The 23,130-nt window shown below is 47.3% G+C and overlaps 1 protein-coding gene across 3 annotated transcripts in view; it reads right to left on the bottom strand.

The window, feature by feature from the left end:
* Window positions 1-16,031: 16,031 nt before the first annotated feature.
* The window catches only part of LOC745011 (solute carrier family 22 member 20), a 28,465-nt gene continuing 21,366 nt past the window's right edge, over window positions 16,032-23,130 (bottom strand). The window contains exons 8-10 of one of the 3 annotated variants that reach the window (XM_024347254.3): window positions 20,430-20,538; window positions 20,059-20,262; window positions 16,032-17,007 (exon numbers count right to left, since the gene is read on the bottom strand). In XM_024347254.3, the coding sequence (XP_024203022.1) occupies window positions 16,911-17,007; window positions 20,059-20,262; window positions 20,430-20,538 (410 nt within the window). In that variant the 3' untranslated portion in view covers window positions 16,032-16,910. The remainder of the gene's footprint in view (window positions 17,008-20,058; window positions 20,263-20,429; window positions 20,539-23,130) is intronic. The other 2 variants (XR_010147236.1, XM_063783062.1) reach the window with 2 other exon arrangements.

The following is a 23,130-nucleotide window of genomic DNA, read 5'->3' as shown; positions in this document are numbered from 1 at the left end:
TATGCAAATATTCTTCCAAGTTTTGTTTTATTAGTTTTAGTTACGTTTTGCCTTTAGTTCGCTAATCCACCTATAATTAATCTTATTTGTGATGTGAGGAAGGATTTAGCTTTGTTTTATTCCTGACAAACAGCCAGCATGTCAGCAGTTATACTTAGTAAATAAAACATTCTTCAACTGACTTGAATTGTGATCTTTTATGTATCAAGTCCCCATAAACACTTGAATCTGTTTCTGGATTTTCTGTTTTATTCCACTGATTTATTTGTTGTCTTTTCTGTGTCAATATAATATTTTGATTGCAGGAGTAAATCAAGTGGGTTTTAGATCTGTGACATAGCCAAGTCCTAAAACAATAGTAGCTGAGACAAAATAGAAGTTTATTTCTCTCGTCAGATAAAATAATTTCAGAGATAGGTAGCCCAGGGCTAAAGTGGTGGCTTCACATTCATCAGGCCTCCATCGTTCCGCTCCACTGTCCTCGAATTAATCTCCATCCTTACAGTCACCTCATAGTCCAAGATGGCTTCTGGAATTCCAGCCATCAGATTCACATTCCATTCCAGGTAGCAGAAAGTAGGAAGAAGAAAGGAAAAATAAAATTTTAAAAACATAAAGCAAGAAAAGAGAGTGAAAAGAGAAATGAAATGAAAAGGGAAAAAAGAAACAAAAAAATGACTTTTGCAAACCGTTGTCTATCCATTTTTGAAGAGGAGTCTTTCTAGAAGTCCTTCCCAACCACTTTTGCTTATACTTTAGCCACATAGCCATACCTTTAAAGGAGGCTGGGAAAGCCTCCTTATAGGTTTAAAAGTTATATTGTAATATTATTGAGGAAACACATTGCTACCCCATCAATATACAAATTTTGTTACTAAGAAAGGAGTTAATACTAGGTAAGCACTTAGTAGTGTTTGCCCCAGGTAGCTTTATAGTAACTTCCCAAAACTGTTGAAGCATTTTACTATTTTTCTGGGTGGGGGACAGGATCTTACTTTGTTGCCCAGGCTGGAATGCAGTGGTGTGATCAAGCTCCCTGCAGCCTCAGTCTCCTGGGTTCAAGCCATTCCCCCCACCTCAGTCTCCTAAGTAGCGGGGACTACAGGCACGCACCACCACACCTGGCTGTTTTTTTGTTTTTGTTTTTGTTTTTGAGACAGTGTCTCATTCTGTTGCCCAGGCTGGAGTGCAGTGGAGCGATCTCGGCTCACTGCAACCTCCGCCTCCCAGATTCAAGCGATTCTCATGCCTCAGCCTCCCGAGTAGCTGGGACTGCAAGCGCCCATCACCACACCCAGCTAGTTTTGTATTTTTAGTAGGGATGGGGTTTCACCATGTTGGCCAGGCTGGTCTCAAGCTCCTGACCTCAGGTGATCCACCAGTCTCGGCCTCCCAAAGTGCTGGGATTACACCACCACGCACACCTGGCTAATATTTTTGTTTTTTTAATAGAGACAAGGTCTTGCTGTGTTGCCCAGGCTTGTCTGGAACTCCTGAGCTCAAGCAATCCTCTTGCCTTGGCCTCCCAAAGTGCTGGGATTACAGGTGTGAGTCACTGTGCCCGGCCTAGTTTTTAGGAAACCATTTTAAACTTTTAAAGTCATTTTATACAGTATATCCTATCCCCCTCCATTCTGATAGGAAGGACTTAAATATTTTTATATATTTAGGAGAAATGAATACTTTAAGCATTCCAAACAGGATCCTGGTATATCTCTTCATTTTTTTAGGCTTTTTGTCTTTGTCTATCAATCCAATTTTATAGTTTTTCCCATATAGACCCTGTTTTTGTTCAATTTATTGACACAATATCTTCTGTTGCTTTTATGAATGTAATGTTTCTCCCGTATTGTTTTCTGTTTTGTCATTGCCAGTTAAAGGAAAGTTACTGGCTTTTGGATTGTAAATTTTTTTTTTTTTTTTTTTTTTTTTTTTTTAGACAAGATCTCACTCTGTTGACCAGGCTGGAGTGCAGTGGTGTGATTACAGTCACTCAAGCCTTCCACCTCAGCCTCCCAGGTAGCTGGAACTATAGGTGTACGCCACTATGCCCGGCTAATTTTTGAATTTTCTGTAGATTCAGGGTTTCACCATGTTGCCCAGACGGATCTGGAACTGCTAGCCGCAAACAATCCACTTGCCTCAGCCTCCCAAAGTGCTGAGATTACAGGTGTGAGCCACAACTCCCAGCCTTGGACATATTTCTTGCAACCAGTCACTTTGACCAAATTCTGTTAATAATATTAATGTTTTAGGAGAGTCTCAGATTTCCTAGATTATAATAACATTTTCTAATAAAAAATATTTTTCCCTTCTTCTCAAATATTGATACTAATCATTTTATTTTCCTGTCTTGGTGCATTGAACCAAACCTTGGAATCATTGTTGAATCACAGTAGGCATCCTTGCCTTCTTCCTGTTGCTGATGGCACTGGCTTCAGCATGGCCTCCTTCGGTGTGATGGGTGTTATTGGGTTGTGTTAAGAATGCATAATCTGCACTTTGGGAGGTTGAGGCGAGTGGATCACGAGGTCAGCAGTTCAAGACCAGCCTGGCCAACATGGTGAAACCCCGTTTCTGCTAAAAAATACAAAAAATTAGCCGGGCGTGGTGGCAGGCGCCTGTAATCCCAGCTACTTGAGAGGCTGAGGCAGGAGAATCGCTTGAAACTGGGAGGCGGAGGTTGCAGTGAGCTGAGATTGCACCACTGGACTCCAGCCTGGGCAGCAAGAGCGAAAACTCCATCTCAAAAAAAAAAAAAAAGAATGGCTCACACCTGTAATCCTAGCACTTTGGGAGGCCAAGGTGGGCAGATCTCCTGAGGTCAGGAGTTCAAGAGCAGCTTGGCCGACATGGCGAAACGCTGTCTCTACTAAAAATACAAAAATTAGCAGGGTATGGTGGCAGGCACCTGTAGTCTCAGCTACTTGGGAGGCTGAGGCAGGAGAATTGCTTGAGCCCAGGAGGCGGAGGTTGCAGTGAGCTGAGATCATACCACTGCACTCTAGCCTGGGCAACAGAGTGAAACTCTGTCTCAAAAAAAAAAAAAAAAAAAAAAAAAAAGGAATGCATAGTATAGTCAGGGTGTTGTTTTTTTATCTAGTTCTATTTTACTTAGAGAGTTTATTAGGAATGACTGCTGAATTGTACCCAACACCGCAAGGGAATGATTTCCTCCTTTAACTAATGGGTGTAAGAAAATGTGTCAGGCCAGGCGCGGTGGTTCATGCCTGTAATCCCCGCACTTTGGGAGGCCGAGGTGGGTAAATCACGAGGTCAGGAGTTTGAGACAAGTCTTGTCAACATGGTGAAATCTCGTCTCTACTAAAAATACAAAAATTAGCCGGGCACAGTGGCAGTCGCCTGTAATCCCAGCTACTCAGGAGGCTGAGGCTGGGGGAGAATCGCTTGAACCTGGGAGGTGGAGGTTGCAGTGAGCCAAGATTGCACCATTGCACTCTGGCCTGGGCGACACAGCAAGACTCCATCTCAAAAAAAAAAAAAAAAAAAAAAAAAAAGGAAAGAAAGAAAAGAAAAGGAAAGAAAGAAAGAAAATGTGTCACTTTAATCATAATAAACATTTACTTTCTTTTAAAAGACAATGTATTAAAAAGTTTTGTGCATCAAAGATTACTATCAAGAAAGTGAGAAGACAATCCACAGAATGGGAGAAAATATTTGCAAATCATATATTTGAGAAGTGTCTAGTATCCAGAACATATAAAGAATTCTTACAACTCGCCTGGGTGCGGTGGCTCACGCCTGTAATCCCAGCACTTTGGGAGGCCGAGGCGGGCGGATCACGAAGTTAGGAGATCGAGACCATCCTGGCTAACACGGTGACACCCTGTCTCTACTAAAAATACAAAAAATTAGCCGGGTGTGGTGGCGGGTGCCTGTAGTCCCAGCTACTCGGGAGGCTGAGGCAGGAGAATGGCATGAACCCGGGAGGCGGAGCTTGCAGTGAGGCGAGATGGCGCCACTGCACTCCAGCCTGGGTGACAGAGCAAGACTCCGTCTCAAAAAAACAAAAACAAAAACAAGAATTCTTACAACTCAACAATAAAAGACAGGTGATTCACTGTCTTTTATTGTCAACAATAAAAGAGAGGTGATTCGCTGGAGGTCACGAAGCTGTAAGTAACAGAAAGTAACTGTGGACCAGTTAGTTCCTTTATATTGCATCTGGGTAGGTTTACAGAAACTGTTGTGGGGAGCACACAGGCAACAATGGAGTGAAATTTACAACCAGCTCCTGTAGCTGATTTCCTGGACTCCGATTGCAAATGGGGACCTCACGGATCTCACATTAGTGTGAAATGGTAGAAGAGGTTAATGCCAGGGTCCAGTTTTACACTGTTGTTAGCACACACAGAGTGGCCCACCTGGAGTGAGCACAGAGTGGAAATCAGATGGAACATGATTTTAACTCTGATAATTTATATGTTTGGAAACTGCAAAAGGATGAAGGGTGGCTTTGAGAGAATTGAGTCAGATAGCAGAAGTATGTATAGTATGTGACATATATAAGATTTTATAGAATATATAACATATATAGATAATAATATATATTATGCATATAGTTACACACACACACCAAGGATGCCAAAGAGGAGTTTTAGGTTTTGTTTTGTTTTGTTTCAGGCAGAGTCTTGTTCTGTTGCCCAAGCTGGAGTGCAGTGGCTTGATCATGACTCACTGCAGCCTCGACCTCCCTGGGCTTACGTGATCGTCCCACCATAGCCTCCCAAGTAGCTGGGACTTCAGGTACACACCGCCATGACCCGGTTAATTTTTGGTTTTGGTTTGTTTGTTTGTTTCGTAGAGATGGGGTTTTACAGTGTTTTGTTGTTGTTGTTGTTGTAGAGACGGGGTTTCATCATGTTGCCCGGGCTGGTCTTGAGCTCCTGGGCTCAAGTGATCCACCTGCCTTAGCCCCTCAAAGTGCTGGGATTACAGGCGTGAGCCACCATGCCCAGCCTATTTTATACTTTTATTTCATTTATTTTACACTGTTATTTATGTGGTTTGTATTTTGTTAGTTAGTCTGTTTGTTTGTTTGGGACAGAGTTTCGCTCTTATTGCCCAGGCTGGAGTACAGTGGCGCGATCTTGGCTCACTGCAACCTCCGCCTCTGAGGTTCAAGCAATTCTCCTGCCTCAACCTCACAAGTAGCTGGGATTACAGGCATGCACCACCACGCCTGGCTAATTTTGTATTTTTAGTAGAAACGGGGTTTCACCATGTTGGCCAGGCTGGTTTCGAACCTCTGATCTCAGGTGATTCACCTGCCTCGGCCTCCTAAAGTGCTGGGATTACAGGCGTGAGCCACCACGCCTAGTCATCTGTGTTTTAATTGCGGTAAAAACACATAACATAACATGTATGATCTTAACCGTTTGTAAGTGTACAGTTCAGTAGTGTGAGTACATGTTTTATTTATTTTTGATGCTCTCCAGAAGTCGGGAATTTGGGAATTTTGGGAGGCACCGCCCTACACTGTAGGTATATTGCCACCAGGTGGCGGCAGTGTAGCATGGTCCTCAGGGTCTGGTCTGAGTTTCTCCAGGACTGTCTTTTACACTATTTATTTATTTCATGTGTATAAATTTATGGGGTGTGAGTGTAATTTTGTTACATGCATAGATTGTGTAGTGGTGAAGTCAGGACTTTTAGGGTATCCGTCACCTAAATAACACACATTGTATCCATTCAGTAATCTCTGATCGCCTACCCCCATTCACCCCCACTCACCTTTCTGAGTCTCAGTTCTCTACCATTCCACACTCTACGTCCATGTGTACATATCATTTAGCTCCCTCTTAGAATTGAGAATGTGCAGTATTTGTCTTTCTGTGTCTGACTTGTTTTACTTAATGTCCTCCAGTTCCATCCATGAATGTCCTCCAGTTCCATCCATGTATGTCCTCCAGTTCCATCCATGTGACTGCAAAATACATGATTTCATTCTTTTTTATGACCCAATAGTATTCCATGGTGTATATGTACCACATTTTCTTTATCCAATCATCTGTTGATGGACACTTAGGTTGATTCCATGTCTTTGCTCTTGTGAATAGTGCTGTGGTAAATGTACTGGTGCAGGTACCTTTTTGATGTAATGATTGCTTTGGGTAGACACTCAATAGTGAGATTGCTGGAGCACATGTTAGTTCTATTTTTAGTTCTTTGAGAAACCTTTGTATTGTCTTCCATAGAAGTTGTACTAATTTACAATCCCCCAATAGTGTATAAGAGTTCCCGTTTTGGCCTGGCATGATGGCTCACACCTGTAATCCCTGCACTTTGGGAATCTGAGGCTGGTGGATCACTTGAGGTCAGGAGTTCAAGACCAGCCTGGCCAACATGGTAAAACCCCATCTCTACCAAAAATACAAAAATTAGCCGGCGTGGTGGCACGCGCCTGTAACCCCAGCTACTCAGGAGGCTGAGGCAGGAGAATCACTTGAACCCAGGAGGCAGAGATTGCAGTGAGCCAAGGTCGCGCCACTGCACTCCAGCCTGGGCAACAGAGGGAGACTCTGTCTCAAAAAAAAAAAAAAAAAAAAAGAGTTTCCTTTTCTCCACATCCTTGCCAACATCAATATTGTTGTTATTCAAATTTTCTTCCTCCTAAAATCCCTCCGTGCTGTTATCTGAAACTGAGGCTTTCTGCATAGTGGGAGGCAAGATTTAAAAAAACAAAGCTTGGGCCAGGCACGGTGGCTCACGCCTGTAATCCCAGCACTTTGGGAGGCCGAGGCGGGCAGATCACCTGAGGTCAGGAGTTCAAGACCAGCCTGGCCAACATGGCGAAAACCCATGTCTACTAAAAATACAAAAATTAGCTGGGCATGGTGGCGGGTGCCTGTAATCACAGCTACTCAGGAGGCTGAAGCAGGAGAATCGCTTGAACCCAAGAGGTGGAGGTTACAGTGAGCCGAGATGGCACCACTGCACTCCAGCCTGGGTGACAGAGCAAGACTCTGTCTAAAAAAAAAAAAAAGAATACATTCTTTTTTTTTTTTTGAGGCGGAGTCTCACCCTGTCACCCAGCCACCGTGCCCGGCCTAAGGAATACATTCTATATGGTTTTGTTTATATGAAATTCAAACATAGGCAAAACAAAATATAAAAGTTATCCAGCTGTACTTAAATTTACATTTAATGGAAAAGTTTATATATATATATATATTTTTTTGAGACAGAGTTTCACTCTCGTTGCCCAGGCTGGAGTGCAGTGGCGCAATCTCAGCTCACCACAACCTCTGCCTCCCAGGTTCAAGCGATTCTCCTGCCTTAGCCTCCCTAGTAGCTGGGATTACAGGCATGCGCCACCATGCCCGGCTAATTTTGTATTTTTAGTAGAGACGGGGTTTCTCCATGTTGGCCAGGCTGGTCTCGAACTCCCGACCTCAGGTGATCTGCCCACCTCGGCCTCCCAAAGTGCTGGGATTACAGGCATGAGCCACCGCGCCTGGCCGGTTATACCTTGATTAAAAGAAAGTTTAAAAGGTGATTTGAAGGTTCAGCACTCCGCTGTAGCTTTGCCCCTGCTCAGTGATGCTGGAGGAGGCCACGGTGCTCTGGTCATATATCCAGACAGGCCTCACTGCCCAGGCCCAAAGAGGAGGAGCTGCTGTGGTTTAAGATCTGCCACTGGGGCTCAGAGACCCTCAAGCATTGCTCAGGCTTTGGGTCCTTGCTCAGCAGAATGAAGACCCCCAGCAGGTCCCTATTCCTGACACGGCTCGGACAGGAGATCTATTGGTCCAGTTATCACCTGTCCGGCAGTGATGTTCTGGGGTATGGCTGTGAAGTTCTGCAGGAAGTTGTGGCAGGTGAGCAGGCACGCAGGGAATAGCGTGAGTGCAGTCTGGATGATCTGGAAGTTTCCTGTGCCGCCGCTGTGGAGCAACTCCAAGAACCCGATCCTACTGTCTCACTGCTACTGATCACCGAGGCTTCTCCACACACGCCCTTGTGGTCAAAGAAATGTACTCCCTGGCCTCATTCTTCTAGAGGATTGTTGGGAAAGAGCTTCTGGGTATTTGTCCAGCACACTGGTAACTTACATCTTGTTGGCTCTCCATCAGGAAACAAGGTGTCCTCAATATATAAATATTCCAGCCGGGCGCGGTGGCTCACACCTGTCATCCCAGCACTTTGGGAAGCTGAGGCAGGTGGATCATCTGAGGTCAGGGGTTCAAGACCAGCCTAGCCAACATGTTGAAATCCCATCTCCACTAAAAATACAAAAATTAGCTGGGTGTGGTGGCAGGTGCCTGTAATCCCAGCTACTGAGGAGTTGGAGGCAGGAGAATCGCTTGAACCTGAGAGGCGGAGGTTGCAGTGAGCCGAGATCATGTCATTGCACTCCAGCCTGGGTGACAAGAGCAAAACTCTGTCTCTCTCTCTCTCTATATATATATATATATGTGTGTATATATGTATATCTATATATCTATATATATACACACATATATATAGATAGATTCCTATGTAGATTCCTATATAGAATCCTTCTATATAGATTCCTATATAGAATCCTTCTATATAGATTCCTATATAGAATCCTTCTATATAGATTCCTATATAGAATCCTTCTATATAGATTCCTATATAGAAGGAATATATATGTATATATTCCTTCAGGGATTAAACCTTTCATGTGACCTATTTAAATGGAAGCCTTCCAGATATAATCCCTGCGTCTTAATTTCAAAGCCAGTCACCAATATTTATTGAGGTTCCATAAATCAGTTGTCTCTCCCAAGCTCAGGGGCATTATTAGACCTGTGTGACAGCCAAAAATTCTATCCCAAATTCTCTGATTCAACCTTAGTTAAGATGAGAGGTGGAGCAATAGGCCACTGTCAAGCTCACATCCAACGAGGCCAGGCAGAGGCCAAGTCCTGACTGATTTGACCTGTAAAGGCACGATGAACCACTTTTAGATTTAGGGTTTATTCTCTACATAGACAGTGAAAAGGAGGACAAGCGTAAGGTGCCAGCCCCTGCGGTCTTTGTCCTCTACGCCAAAAAGGAAGACCCTGAAAGAGAAGGGGCTTGTGACTGCAAGGGGAGTTGGGCGATGCCCCGTAGCTGAGGAGCCTGTTCCAGATGCAGCTGAGTAATTTTATCTTCTGCAGCTGTATTCAGAGGAGGGCAGGGCGCAGAGCCTCAGATCTCACAGAACCTGGAGGTGATGCAGAACCGTCTCATGACAGCCTCCAGGGGGAGACGGGGAAGCCAATGGGAGGTGGCCTGGTAGTAACTCCTATAGGCCTTTGACCCTCTGGATGATCGCAAGAGGCATCATCTGATGCCAAGACTCAGATGAGCTGCAGCTGAAGCCTTTGCCACCTGGCCTAAGTATTTTGGTCTCTGGCCGGTTCGTTCGTTCGTTCTTCTTTCTTTCTTTCTTTCTTTCTTTCTTTCTTTCTTTCTTTCTTTCTTTCTTTCTTTTTCTTTCTTTCTCTCTCTCTCTCTCTCTCTCTCTCTCTCTCTCTCTCTCTTTCTTTTTTTGGGATGGAGTCTCACTCTGTTGTTCAGGGTGGAGTGCAGTGGTGCAATCTCGGCTCACTGCAACCTCCACCTCCCAGGTTCAAGTGATTTTCCTGCCTCAGCCTCCCGAGTAGCTGGGATTACAGGCATGCACCACCACATCCGGCTAATTTTTGTATTTTTAGTAGAGACGGGGTTTCACCATGTTGTCCAGGTTGATCTCGAACTCCTGACCTCAGGTGATTCACCTGCCTTGGCCTCCCAAAGTGCTAGGATTACAGGCGTGAGCCCCCACACCTGGCTGGTCTCTGGCCTTTCATGTATCCAGCTAAGGACTCTCAGAGGTATAGCTGCCACATCAGATACTGTAGTTGTTTGCACTCTGCCTCCTGGGCTCAAGTGATCCTCCTGCTTCAGCTTCTCAAGTAGCTGGGACTACAGACACATGCCACCACCATATATATATATATAATTTTTTTTGGAGATAGGGTCTTTCTCTGTTGCCTAGGCTGGAGTGCAGTGGCATGATCTCAGCTCATTGCAACCTCTGCCTCCCAGCTTCAAGCAATTCTTGTGCCTCAGCCTCCCAAGTAGCTGGGATTACAGGTGTGCGCCACCATGCCCAGCTAATTTTTGTTTTTTTAGTAGAGATGGGATTTCACCACATTGGTCAGGCTGGTCTCGAACTGCTGACCTCAAGTGATCTGCCTGCCTTGGCCTCCCAAAGTGCTGGGATTACAAGCGTGAGCCACTGCACCCAGCAATACCATAATTAAACAATTATTTAAAATTTTTTGTATTTTTTTGTAGAAACATGGTTTCACCATATTGCTCAGGCTGGTCTCGAACCCCTGAACTCAAGTGATCCACCCACCTCTGCCTTCCAAAGCACTGGGATTACAAGTGTGAGCCACTGCCTGGCCTCAAAATCATTTTTTTCTTTTTGAATTAGAGACAGGGTTTCACCATGTTGCCCAGGCTGGCCTCGAACTCCTGAGCTCAAGCTATCTGCTGGCCTCAGCCTCCCAAAGTGCTGAGATTACAGGTGTCAGCCACCATGCCTGGCCCCAAAACATTTTATTTTATTTTATTTTATTTATTTTATTTTAATTTTTTGAGATGGAGTCTTGCTCTGTCACCCAGGCTGCAGTGCAGTGGCACAATCTCTGCTCACTGCAGCCTCCGCCCCCCAGGTTCCAGCAATTCTCCTGCCTCAGCCTCCCGGGTAGCTGGGATTACAGGTGCACGCCACCATGCCTGGCTAATTTTTGTATTTTTAGTAGAGATGGGGTTTCGCCATGTTGGCCAGGCTGGTCTCGAACTCTTGACCTCAGGTGATCCGCCCGGTTCAGCCTCCCAAAGTGCTGGGATTACAGGCGTGAACCACTGCGCCCAACCAACTATTTTATTTTCTTTAGAGAACATGAGATGAATGTGGCCGTTAACTGTGACTGCCAGCAGGCTGACCAGGCCTACACAGCCAGGGTCCCAGCCAGAGCCAAGCCACCAAAATATGCCATTAAGCAAATTGTGAGGCAAGAGGTGCTGGCCACCACACATACCCCACCTCGGCTGACTCCAAGGAAGTCCAGGGCAACGTGATTGTCCATGGCCACTTGTGTTGGTGCATTCCGAACAAACAGTCTGTGAAAAACACACAAAACCATCCAAAAATAATGGGATGAAACAAAAGGAATCAAACCAGCTCAGAAAGTGAATCTTGTACCATTGTGTTAAGTGCAGGCTGTTCCTTCCTGGCGGAGCCAGTAGCTGTTGGGAAGTTTCTTTTATTTATTTATTTATTTATTTATTTATTTATTTATTTATTTAAGACAGAGTCTTGCTCTGTCACCCAGGCTGGAGTGCAGTGGCACAATCTCTGCTCACTGCAACCTCCGCCTCCCAGATTTAAGTGATTCTCCTGCCTCAGCCTCCTGAGTAGCTGGAACTACAGGTGTGTGCCACCATGTCCAGCTAATTTTTGTATTTTTAGTAGAGATGGGGGTTTCACCATGTTGGCTAGGTTGGTCTTGAACTCCTAACCTCAGGTGATCTGCCTGCCTTGGCCTCCCAAAGTGCTGGGATTACAGATGTGAGCCACTGAGCCCAGCTCATTTATTTATTTTTTTGAGATGTAGTCTCGCTCTGTCAACCAGGCTGGATCACAGCTCACTGCAGCCTTGGCCTTCCTGGGCTCAGGTGATCCTCCCACCTCAGCCTCTCAAGTAGCTGGGACTACAGGTATGTGTCACCATACATGGCTAGTTTTTGTATTTTTAGTAGAGACGGGGTTTCACCATGTTGGCCAGGCTGGTCTTGAGCTCCTGACCTCAGGTGATCTGCCCACCTCGGCCTCCCAAAGTGCTGGGATGACAGGTGTGAGCCACCACGCCCGGCTTCACCTTGTACTATTCTAAAACATCTGCTGCCTGACTGTGGGCCATGCCAGGTCCACAATGGGAGCTGTCACCTCATGTTCATGATCATTATCATTGGTCTCCATAATTGCCCAAATCCAGCAACCAGAGTGGCTGCAAAAGAAGCATGAGGTTAGAACTCCCCGTCCTCAGCACTCACTCTCTTCTTTGCTACTTGAAAGTCCAGTAGCCTGTTTTCCCAGAGTAGGCATGGAAAGAAAGCAGAAGAGGGAGAAGGGTGAGTTATGTGGTTTGGTCTCATCCAGCCAGTCTCGGCCTCCTTGCTCCTCCCCAACCTCGTAATCAAACAATTATTTAAGTTGGAGGGGGGCATTCCTCCGGGGAGACACCTGCATTTAGAGCTAAACTTTAAAGGCAAAAGTCCATCTTTTGAACATACCCGCTGCCTGGCTGCACAGGTCTGACCAGTGTGGTCATGGGTGGGTGACGATGTAACAAGGTGCATTCTGGCTGCTGTTTTCTGGGGCAACACCACAGCCCAGATTAAGCACAGTTCTCTTTTCCACACACAGTTGTCAGCAACTTCCTTGAGGGCTGCACAGCAGCAATGGCCCAGGACACCTTCGGTCTTTCATTTAGCTGATCTGCCTGTGAACCAGGCCCAGGCAATCACTGGTATCCTGAATCCTCCGGGCACCTTGACCTTGAGCCATCTCCTTGCAGCCACATAGCCACATGGCCTAATAATACTTGGAAATGTATAGAGATTTCAGTAAGAAGGTTGTCATTCATATATACATATACATATATATATATATATATATTTTTTTTTTTTTTTTGAGACAAAGTCTCACTCTGTCACCCAGCCTGGAACCATCGTAGCTCACTGCAGCCTCAATCTCCCTGGGCTCAGGTGATCCTCCCACCTAGGGCTCCTAAGTAGCAGGGACTACAGGCACACACTACCATGCCCAGCTAAATTTTTTTTAGCAGAGATGGAGTCTTCTGATGTTGCCTAGGCTGGTCTCTAACTCCTGGTCTCAAGAGATCCTCCCACCTTGGCCTCCCAAAGTGCTGGGATTACAGGCGTGAGCCACTGTGCCTAAACTTGTTATCACAGATTTTGGAAATAAAATGTACTGACTATTCAGTGTTTCCAGATGGAAAAGAAAAGAAGTCTGGAGGTGATTTGCCAGTTACCACAAAGATTATTATAAAAGGTGCCAGGCATGTGGAATCCTATTTAAACAGCCCAGTCTATATGTCATCATTGGGCACTCATTTTTATTTAATAGTTCCTGGCCAGTGTTTTTGGCTAAGGACAACGGTAGTCAAAGCCTTTATGGTTTGATTCCGTGGCCTGAAACCTGTAACCTCAAGATCATTTATACTTGTCATAGGAAACTTCATGGTCAGAATATTTCTTCAAGAAAATCTAGTTTGTGGCCAGGCGTGGTGGCTCACGCCTGTAATCCCGGCACTTTGGGAGGCCAAGGCGGGTGGATCACTTGAGGTCCGGAGTTCGAGACCAGCCTGACCAGCGTAGAGAAACCCCATCTCTACTAAAAATAAAAAATTAGCTGGACGTGGTGGCACATGCCTGTAATCCCAGCTACTCAGGAGGCTGAGGCAGGAGAATTGCTTGAATCTGGGAGGCAGAGGTTGCGATGAGCCGAGATCACACCATTGCACTCCAGCCTGGGCAACAAGAGCGAAACCCAGTCTCAAAAAAAAAAAAAAAAAAGAAAGAAAGAAAGAAAAAGAAAAAGAAAGAAAATCTAGTTTGTTCACTTAAAAGTATGTATTGTCTGTGTGCAGGGAAATCAAATTAGCTTACTAACTCCATAGTAAGTAACTCATTAACTATGAGGTCACAGTCTTGTTATAATTAACCTTATCTGCTGGATTGGAGTGGGTTCTAGCACTGGTTTTTTTGTTTTTTGTTTTTTGAGACAGAGTCTCACTCTGTCGCCAGGCTGCTGGAGTGCAGTAGAGCAATCTCGGCTCACTGCAACCTCTGCCTCCTGGGTTCAAGTGATTATCCTGCCTCAGCCTCCCGAGTAGCTGGGTCTACAGGTGTGTGCCACCATGCCCAGCTAATTTTTGTATTTTTGGTAGAGACAGGTTTTCACCATGTTGGCCAGGATGGTCTCAATTTTTTGACCTCGTTATCTGCCTGCCTTAGCCTCCCAAAGTGCTGGGATTACAGGTGTGAGCCACCACGCCCAGCCTGGTATTTTTTTTAAAAAGCTCACAGGTGATTCCAAGATTGAGAACCATTATTCTAAATTTTCTTCAAAAATAAAAATAAAGGCTGGGTGTGGTGGCTCATGCCTGTAATCCCAGCACTTTGGGAGGCCAAGGCAAAAGGATTACTTGAGTCCAGGAGTTTGAGACCAGCCTGGACAAAAGAGCAAGACCCTGTCTCTACAAAAACTTTAAAAATTAGCCAAGCATGGTGGCAGACACCTGTAGTCCTAGCTACTTGGGAGACTGAGGCGGGATAATTGCTTGAGCCAGGGAAGTTGAGGTTGCAGTGAGCCAAGATCATACCACTGCAACTCTACCCTGGGTGACGTAGTGAGACCCTGTCTCAAAAATAAATAAATAAAATAATAGTCATTCACGGCCAGGTGCTGTGGCTCAAGCCTGTAATCTCAACACTTTGGGAGGCCGAGGCAGGTGGATCACCTGAGGTCAGGAGCTCCAGACCAGTCTGACCAACATGGTGAAACCCCGTCTCTACTAAAAATACAAAAATTAGCTGGGCTTGGTGGTGGACGTCTGTAATCCTAGCTACTCAGGAGGCTGAGACAGGAGAATTGCTTCAACCCAGCAGGCAGAGGTTGCAGTGAGCTGAGATCATGCCATTGACCTCCAGCCTGGGCGACAGAGTGAGACTTCATTTCAAAAAAAAAAAAAAAAAAAAGTCATTCACTCTGGCAACATGAACTGAGCACCTGCCATGTGCAGGCCGGGTCAAGAAAAGATGATTTAATTTTGCCTTTGAGGAGCCACTGGAGAGATCAGCATGTAAATGGACCCATCACAACACAATGGGAAAGCGCAATAAGGAGATTGCAATAGAGGGCATGGGGCAGCAGGCTGGGGTGGCGGGGATGGGGGTGGTGCGGGGGAGTGGAGCAGCGCGCAGAGGCAGGCAGTTGTGGTCAGTGAAAGCTGCCTGGAAGAGGTAACCCCCAAGGTGAATCTCAAAGCATGGCCAGGCACAGCAGCCCTCTGCCTATTGAAATCACTGATTTGCTGAGGGCTGTGGGTGGAGAACAACTCGAATGGAAAAGCTCATGTAGCGGATCACACAGGTGTTCCCTGACATGTTCAAAAAGAGGTTAAATCCCTGGGGAGGAGCTGAGGATTCAGTGCATCAATAACAGGGCCTTGGGACAAGTCCTTGGGGGAGTCACATTCCACCTCTGCTCCAAGCTGTTGGAAGACTAATCTTGGCAAAACGGCAAGCTGCCATGCTTCCTGCCCAGACTGTGATAGTCTTGTTTCTTCCCTATATTGTGCCTTTCTTTGGGCTGTAGGGGACTGAGAATTGATCTTGTTGGATTATCTGGTAACTCCAGGAAGAAGGGATCAGGCAAGAAAATTTGGCCAAGACAACCCAATGGGCCAAGATTCGAATCCCTTATAAATCTAATCTGAATTCCAGTGAAGGTTAAGGTCAGGGATACACGGCCAACACCTGGGCTGGAAATAGATCTGAGGCCAGCGGGATGCTGTGCCAAACTAGGCCTTCTCCTCTCTGTAATCCCAGCATTTGGGGAAGCTGAGGCCAGAGGATTGCTTTAGGCCAAGAGTTCAAAGCCAGCCAGGGCAACAAAGCAAGACCCTATTGCTATGAAATAAAAAAAAATAGCTGATCATAGTGGCACACACCTGAAGAAGGCTTCTGGGGAAAAGAACCATATCCCAGTTCTGCAAAGTGGTATTGCTAGGAATGCAAACAACGCACAAAGGTCTCCATCTATTGCGGGAGTCTGTTTTGATCATTTCTTCATCAACTATTTATTAAACATGCAGCTTCTGCAAGGCCACTATGAGGGGCTGCTGGAGCTACAAAGGTAGGCAAGAATGCCTGCTATGGAGACATTTTCCTGTCAAGGAGGTAAGACACACACACACGGGGGAAAGAGCTTTAATCCTATAAGGCAGAAGACTATTTACTCTTTCCGGGTGAGTGGAATAGAATGAGTTCTCCACGTTTCTCAAGGATAAGTGGGGCTATTCCAGGGACAACCCTTTGGCAGAGATATCACCCTAACCCTGCAAAGACACAGCATTCTCAGGTGGAACAAGAATAAACAGTGATATGATTTGGCTCTGTGTCCCCACCCAAATCTCATGTTTAATTGTAATCCCCGGTGTTGGAGGTGGGGCCTAGTGCGAGGTGCTTGGATACTGCGGATGGTTTCTAATGGTTTGGCACCACCCCCCTAGTGCTGTCCTGTGATAAAGAGTTCTCACGAGATCTGGCTGTTGTAAAGTGTGCGGCACCTTCCCCTTCACTTTCTCTCTCTCCTGCCAGCCATGTGAAGACGTGCTTGCTTCCTCTTTGCCTTCTGCAATGATTGTAAGTTTCCTGAGGCCTCCCAGCCATGCTTCCTGTACAATCTGCAGAACTGTGAGTCAATTAAACCTCTTTTCCTTGTAAATGACCCAGTCTCAGGTAGTTCTTTATAGGAGTGCAAGAATGGACTAATACAGAGACATTTTAAGGGGCAGATTGGGGATGGGAAAGGAAAACAGTCTCTCCTTTGGTCCCTGGGACTGGCTTCTCCTGGCTTTCTATGCATTTGTAACACAGATTGGCTGTTTCTGGTGGGGTTTCCCTCCAAGCAGCCCTGGCTTGTGGGTGGCTGTCTATAGGAGCCATGATGTTTTCAGCGACCTTTCCTCCAGTTCAGCACCAGTGTCCCCAGGGGCTCCCGGGAGAAGCCCCCAGGGGGCCGTCTGGACATTGGCTCAGGTGCTGCTAGCAAGCACCAGGTTCCAGGCAGCTTAGATGGTTTCTTTGAGGGGAGATGCTCTCAGCTGCTGAAGAGAAATTTCTTCACTCTTCTCTTCTACATGTTTCTTGGAAGAGCCTTCTTTGACCCTGTAGAAATGAAAAGGCAGAAGGCAGTGGTGAGGGGCAGGTGGTGTGCATGTCATGGGGAGGATGGTGCCATATGCACAGGGTGCAGCTCCACCCTCCTGAAGCCAGAAGGGAGGTGGATGCTGCAGTGGCCCCTCCTCCAGATTCTCTTGGGCACCCTGGTGGCCACCCTCCTATTGTCCCTCCAGCTCCCTCCTTGCTCTATCCCTGGGGTCTTGCAGCTGGCAGAGGCTGGCCTGTCTGGAAACAGACTTGGGAGAGCTGCAGGGTCAAGAAGTTCAACAAAGAGTCTTACAGATGAGGACCTAGAGGGTGGACACGTGCCCGAGGTCACTTGGCTGGAGAACAGGGGCCAGCAGACACCCCCAGGGACTGGGCACTATTAGCACCCTTCTTCTCCCACCCCAGGAGGCAGGGAGGGACAAAGATTAGGGCTCTGAGCCACTCCTGCCCTGCCCTGGTTGGCTCTTGAAGAAGTCAGGGGAGGTTGAGGGTGGTGGGGGCTTGCCTGGACTTTGAGGCCCCCTCAGTCCCAAATAGCCCGAGGCTACCCCACTGGCTTTCTATCATTTGACAAGATCCAATTTTGCCTTTTTTGATGGGGGGGTGGGTAGAAATGGGGGTCTTGCTATGTTGCCCAGGCTGGTCTTGAACTCCGGAGCTCAAGCAATCCTTCCGCCTCAACCTCTCAACGTGCTGGGATTACAGGTATGAGCCACCATGCCTGGCCTATCGCCTTAAAAAAGAACCCTCTAGTCTTTGAAATGATTTATGTTCTAATTCCTTCCATTTATTTTTATTTTTGTATTGTGGACACTGATAACTGTTTTCCCACAGAATTATCTTAGTTTTTTTAATCCTCTTTTTTTTTTTTTTTTAAGACAAAGTCTTGCTCTGTCGCCCAAGCTGGAGTGCAGTGGTGCGATCTTGGCTCACTGCAACCTCTGCCTCCTGGGTTCAAGCGATTCTCCTGCCTCAGCCTCCTGAGTAGCTGGGACTACAGGCGTGCCACCATGCCTGGCTAATTTTTGTATTTTTAGTAGAGACAGGGTTTCACTATGTTGGCTAGGTTGGTCTCGAACTCCTGACCTCATGATCCACCTGCCTCTGCCTCCCAAAGTGCTGGGATTACAGGTGTGAGCCACCGCGCCTGGGCTGTTATCCTCTTGTTTTAATCGTTTCATATCTTGCCCATTTCTCCTGTCTACTTTAAGCTGTTTCCATTTTTGGATTTTTTCCAGCATTCATACTGTTTTATCAATGTTTCTATCCTTGCTTTTTAACTCTTCTATTTATAATATTTTAGTCGATTGGCTTAATCTTCCCACTCCCCCACCCCAACCCCACTGAGATGGAGTCTTGCTCTGTCGCCCAGGCTGGAGTGCAGTGGTGCGATCTCGGCTCACTGCAACCTCCACCTCCCGGGTTCAAACGATTCTCCTGCCCCAGCCTCCTAAGTAGCTGGGATTACAGGCACCCACCACCACACCTGGCTAATTTTGTATTTTTAATGGAGACAGGGTTTCGCCATGTTGGCCAGGCTGGTCTCAAACTCCTGACCTTAGGTGATCCACCCACCTCAGTCTCCCAAAGTGCTGGGATTACAGGTGTGAGCCACTGCACCTGGCCCATACATGCACTTTAACACTCCGCCTCCCATACCCTCATCCTCTCCAAGCCCTGCTCAGCACCCAGATGAAGACTGTCCTCCCCCACTTGGCCTGCAGGGAATAAAGTGGACAGGGACAGGGGAAGATATGAGGCTCTCGTAGATGTCCAGACAAGAGACAATGGTGGCTTGATATAGGGCCATGGACACAGGGCTGGAGAGAGAATGACAGATTTAAGTCTATTCTGGAGGCAGAAATGATAGGACTTGGGTTGGGCGCCGTGGCTCACGCCTGTAATCCCAGCACTTTGGGAGGCCGAGGCAGGTGGATCACAAGGTCAGGAGTTAAAGACCAGCCTGGCCAAGATGGTGAAACCCCATCTCTACTAAAAATACAAAAATTAGCTGGGCATGGTGGCGGGCGCCTGTAATCCCTGCTACTCGGGAGGCTGAGGCAGGAGAATCACTTGAACCCGGGAGGCGGAGGTTGCAGTGAGTCACGATCGCACCACCGCACTCCAGCCTGGGTGACAGAGTGAGACTCCGTCTCAAAAAAAAAAAAGAAAAAAGAAAAGAAATGATAGGACTTGCCAAAGAATATATCCTTGATCTCTTGCAGTGCAGCCTTGGCCCATGGCTCAGGTTAGAGATGGAATGTTTATGGGAGTTATTTCAGGGTTGCAAACACAGCACCTATACAGGCCACTGGGTACAGATGGGTCCACCTTTGGGATCAAGCTGACCTTCAGAGAGGGTTACAGATGGGCGCGGCTACTGTTCCTGTCACCATTCCCGCAAACTAAGGGTCTTCCCTGAGCCCACTGTTGCTGAGAAATGCTGCAAGAAGCAGCCAGATCAAGTCCCCTCTTGAGTTTGTTTTAGAAACATTGTCCAGGACATTGCTGTCACCTTAGTGACCTTTCTAATGAGACCCACACTTGAAGCCAAGATGATCTTAAAAAAAAAAAAAAAAAAAGAGGGGTGGGGGGCCAAGCAGTGAAGAGAAACCTCTCCTAGTGCTAAATGCTAAGGAAAGCTTCACTCTCCTGAGGGACTGGTATTCGTTTTCCTTTCCAAGAGCAGCCATGAATGGGGTCTCCCTTTCTGTTGTGAGGAAGCCCAGAACCAAATTTGAAGCCTGCACAGCAACCATGGGAGGCTGTCTTTGCTTCACTTTCCCCCGCTCTCCTCTCCCCACTTCTCTGCCACGTCTCACTTCCAACCCACGTGTTTCCTGGTTCACGGTTTATTCTTTTCTACCTTCGTGATTGGGTCTGTTCTTGGGGAAAGCTAAGCCAGTGTAGATGGAGGTAGGGGAGGCATCTCACAGCTCTGGTGCATCCGGCCAGGACGTTTCCAATACGCAGGAGTGGGGAGGGCACCCCATTTGCCCCCAGTTATTTCCTGTAACTTTCGGCCTCTTGGTGCTGGAGGCCCCTCACCTCCTCTCCATGGCTGCGATGGTCTCCACCAGGGGCATGTTGCGAGTCTCGGTCAGGAAGCAGACGGCCAGCCCAGCCAGGATTGCGGTGGCCCCAAAGCTCACGGTTGGCAGGATGGTGCTGTATTCCCCAAGTGTGGTAACCAGGGGCGCCGCCAGGCCCCCGAGGCGGGCGTGGACAGAGGCAAAGCCCATCCCCATCTGCCTGTGGGAGGTGTGTGGATGTGGATGGGTCAGTGCAGCAACCTGCACCCCTAGGGGCCCAAGAGGGCCACGCCCTGAGTGTCAGAGGACAGGGCAGGAGGGACCAGGGGTCCTGCCTCGGTGAGCCCAACAGGTCTCAACCTGCAGCATCTCCCCCCATGCACCCACCTGATCTCCGTGGGGTACAGCTCGCCGGTAAACAGGTACACACAGATGAAGGAGCTGGCCAGGCAGCCTTTGCCCAGCGCTGCCTGGGCTGTGCGCAGGATCTGCATGCCTAGACAGGGGAGTAGGGTGCAGCTGAGGAGGAGGGGAGGAGAGGGAGGCCCAGGGTGTAGTGGAGAGGGGTGGAGCCTCAGGAGGGGATAGGGCGAGGTGGGGGAAGAGGCAGAGCCCACTCAGAACCCAGAGGAGAACCAGGATTTCTACCACCTCCCCTTCCCAACTGTTCCTAGGACCCAGGAGTCCCCTGACTGCCCTTCTCTGACTTCTCCCTCCTTGCTCCTTTATTTGCATCTGTCACCAAGTCCTGCTGGGTAGGCAGGTGCTTTAGAGTCAGGCCTGGGTTCAAATCGCAGCTCTCACCCCACTGGCTGACCTAGGTCAGTGTTTCTTACCCACTCTGCACCTCCCTGTCCTCATCTGTAAAATGAGGAAAATAGCAGCACCTGCTTCACGGGGTTGGCGTAAGCTGGACACAATGCCAGGGGTGCAAAGTGCCCATTAAATGTTTGCCATTGCCTTCATTTTCTTTCTTTCTTTTTTTTTTTTTGAGACAGAGTCTCTCTGTCACTGAGGCTGGAGTGCAGTGGCACAATCTTGGTTCACTGCAATCTCTGCCTCCTAGGTTCAAGCAATTCTCCTGCCTCAGCCTCCTGAGTAGCTGGGATTATAGGTGTGCACCACCGCGCCCAGCTAATTTTTGTATTTTTAGTAGAGACAGGGTTTCACCATGTTGTCCAGGCTGGTCTCGAACTCCTGACCTCAGGTGATCCACCTGCCTTGGCTTCCCAAAGTACTGAGATTACAGGCATGAGCCACCGCGCCCGGCCCATTGTCCTCATTTTCAATATGCTTCTCCCGCTGTTGTTTATAAGTAGCAAAACCCCTATTCAAACATCCAACATTAGGACAGCAGTCAAGGAAATGATGGTGCCTTCTCTGGCTGGGTGGCAGCACTGGCTGCACATTGGAATCAGGTGGGGAGATTTTATAAAACACTCACACCTGGGTCTTACTCAATATCCACTCTAGCAAGACCTACTGGGGATGGGCTCAAATTTGGGTATTTTTTAAAGGTCCCCAAGAGATTCTATTGTGAGGCCAGAGTTAGAAACATCAATCTAGATGAAATATTATCTAGGCTGGGTGCAGTGGCTCTTGTCTATAACCCCAGCACTTTGGGAGACCAAGGCAGGCAGATCGCTTGAGCCCAGGAGTTTGAGACCAGACTAGGCAACATGGCAAAACCCTGTGTCTACACAAAAAATACAAAAAATTAGCCAGGTGTGGTGGAATGCACCGGTAGTCCCAGCTACTCAGGAGGCTAAGGTGGGAGGATTGCTTGAGCCTGGGAGGTCGAGGCTGCAGTGAGCCATGATTGTGCCACTGTACTCCAGCCTGAGCCACAGAGTGAGACTCTGTCTTAAAAAAGAAAGAAAAGAAAGAAAAAGAAAGGAAGGAAGAAAAGGAGGGAGGGAGGAAAGGCAGAAGGGAGGAAGGGAAGGAGGGAGGGAGGGAGGGAGGGAGGGAAGGAGGGAAAGATCACATAGTAATAAAAAATCAGGTCCATGAGGCCAGGCACAGTGGCTCATGCCTGTAATCCCAGCACTTTAGGAGGCCAAGGTGAGCAGATCACTTGAGGTCACGAGTTTGAGACCACCCTGGCCAAAATGATGAAACCCCGTCTGTACTAAAAATACAAAAATTAGCCGGGCATGATGGCACGCATCTCTAATCCCAGCTACTCTGCAGGCTAAGGCAGGGGAATCACTTGAACCTAGGAGGCAGAGGTTGCAGTGAGCACCACAGCACTCCAGCCTGGGCGACAAATGAGACTTCATCTCAAAAAAAAAAAAAATCAGGTCCATGAAACATTTGTGCTAACATGGAAAAGAATGTGTATGTTTCAACATATAATGAAATAAGGGCACTATATATATATATATGTACACATGCACATATATACATATATATGTATGTATCCTATTTATATTTTTGTATGTATAAACATATAAAATATCTCAACTATGCTGAATACAAATCTATAAATAGGAAAAAAGATTGGAATGAAATAGGTCAAGACACCAGTAATAACATTTATCCATTTTACAGGTGAAGAACTAAGGCACAGAGAAGTTGGACAACCTGCCCACGGCCAAGGCTGCAGTCACAATGGGCACATGGTTTGGCCCATGCTCTATGTCGCTGCTATTCAACCCTGGCGTCTTGCTGGACTCACTGGACAGTTTGTAAAATACTGAGGGTTGAGTTCCACTCCTTGAGATTCCCAGGGCACTGGCATGGAGCACCTGGGCCCTGGGAGTTTTCAAAGCGCTCCAGGAGAAGGTCATTTTAGTCAGGTTTGCAAACCACTGTTCCAGGGCCAGTCCAGCTGAGGTTTGAATCCTAACTTCTCAACCCTTGGACATGCTGCCTGCTCAGATTTCGGGGGGCCACACACACTGCTGGCCACACCGAGCCAGCCCCTGTGCTCTCCAGCTGCTTAGGTGCACCTGTCTAACCTCCCTGGCCACACAGTAGAAGCTCTGAGGGCCAAGGCTCAAGACCTCCACCTGCCACTAATTGCCACTGGGCACTAAGTGCTTAATACAAACTCTAGTAATCAACAGTCGCTTTCTTTTTCTTT

This window comes from Pan troglodytes, chromosome 9, assembly GCF_028858775.2.
Source record: "Pan troglodytes isolate AG18354 chromosome 9, NHGRI_mPanTro3-v2.0_pri, whole genome shotgun sequence".
Taxonomy (NCBI): domain Eukaryota; kingdom Metazoa; phylum Chordata; class Mammalia; order Primates; family Hominidae; genus Pan; species Pan troglodytes.
The sequence above is the reverse complement of the archived record's forward strand: the minus strand, read 5'-3'. Positions and strand labels throughout refer to the sequence as shown.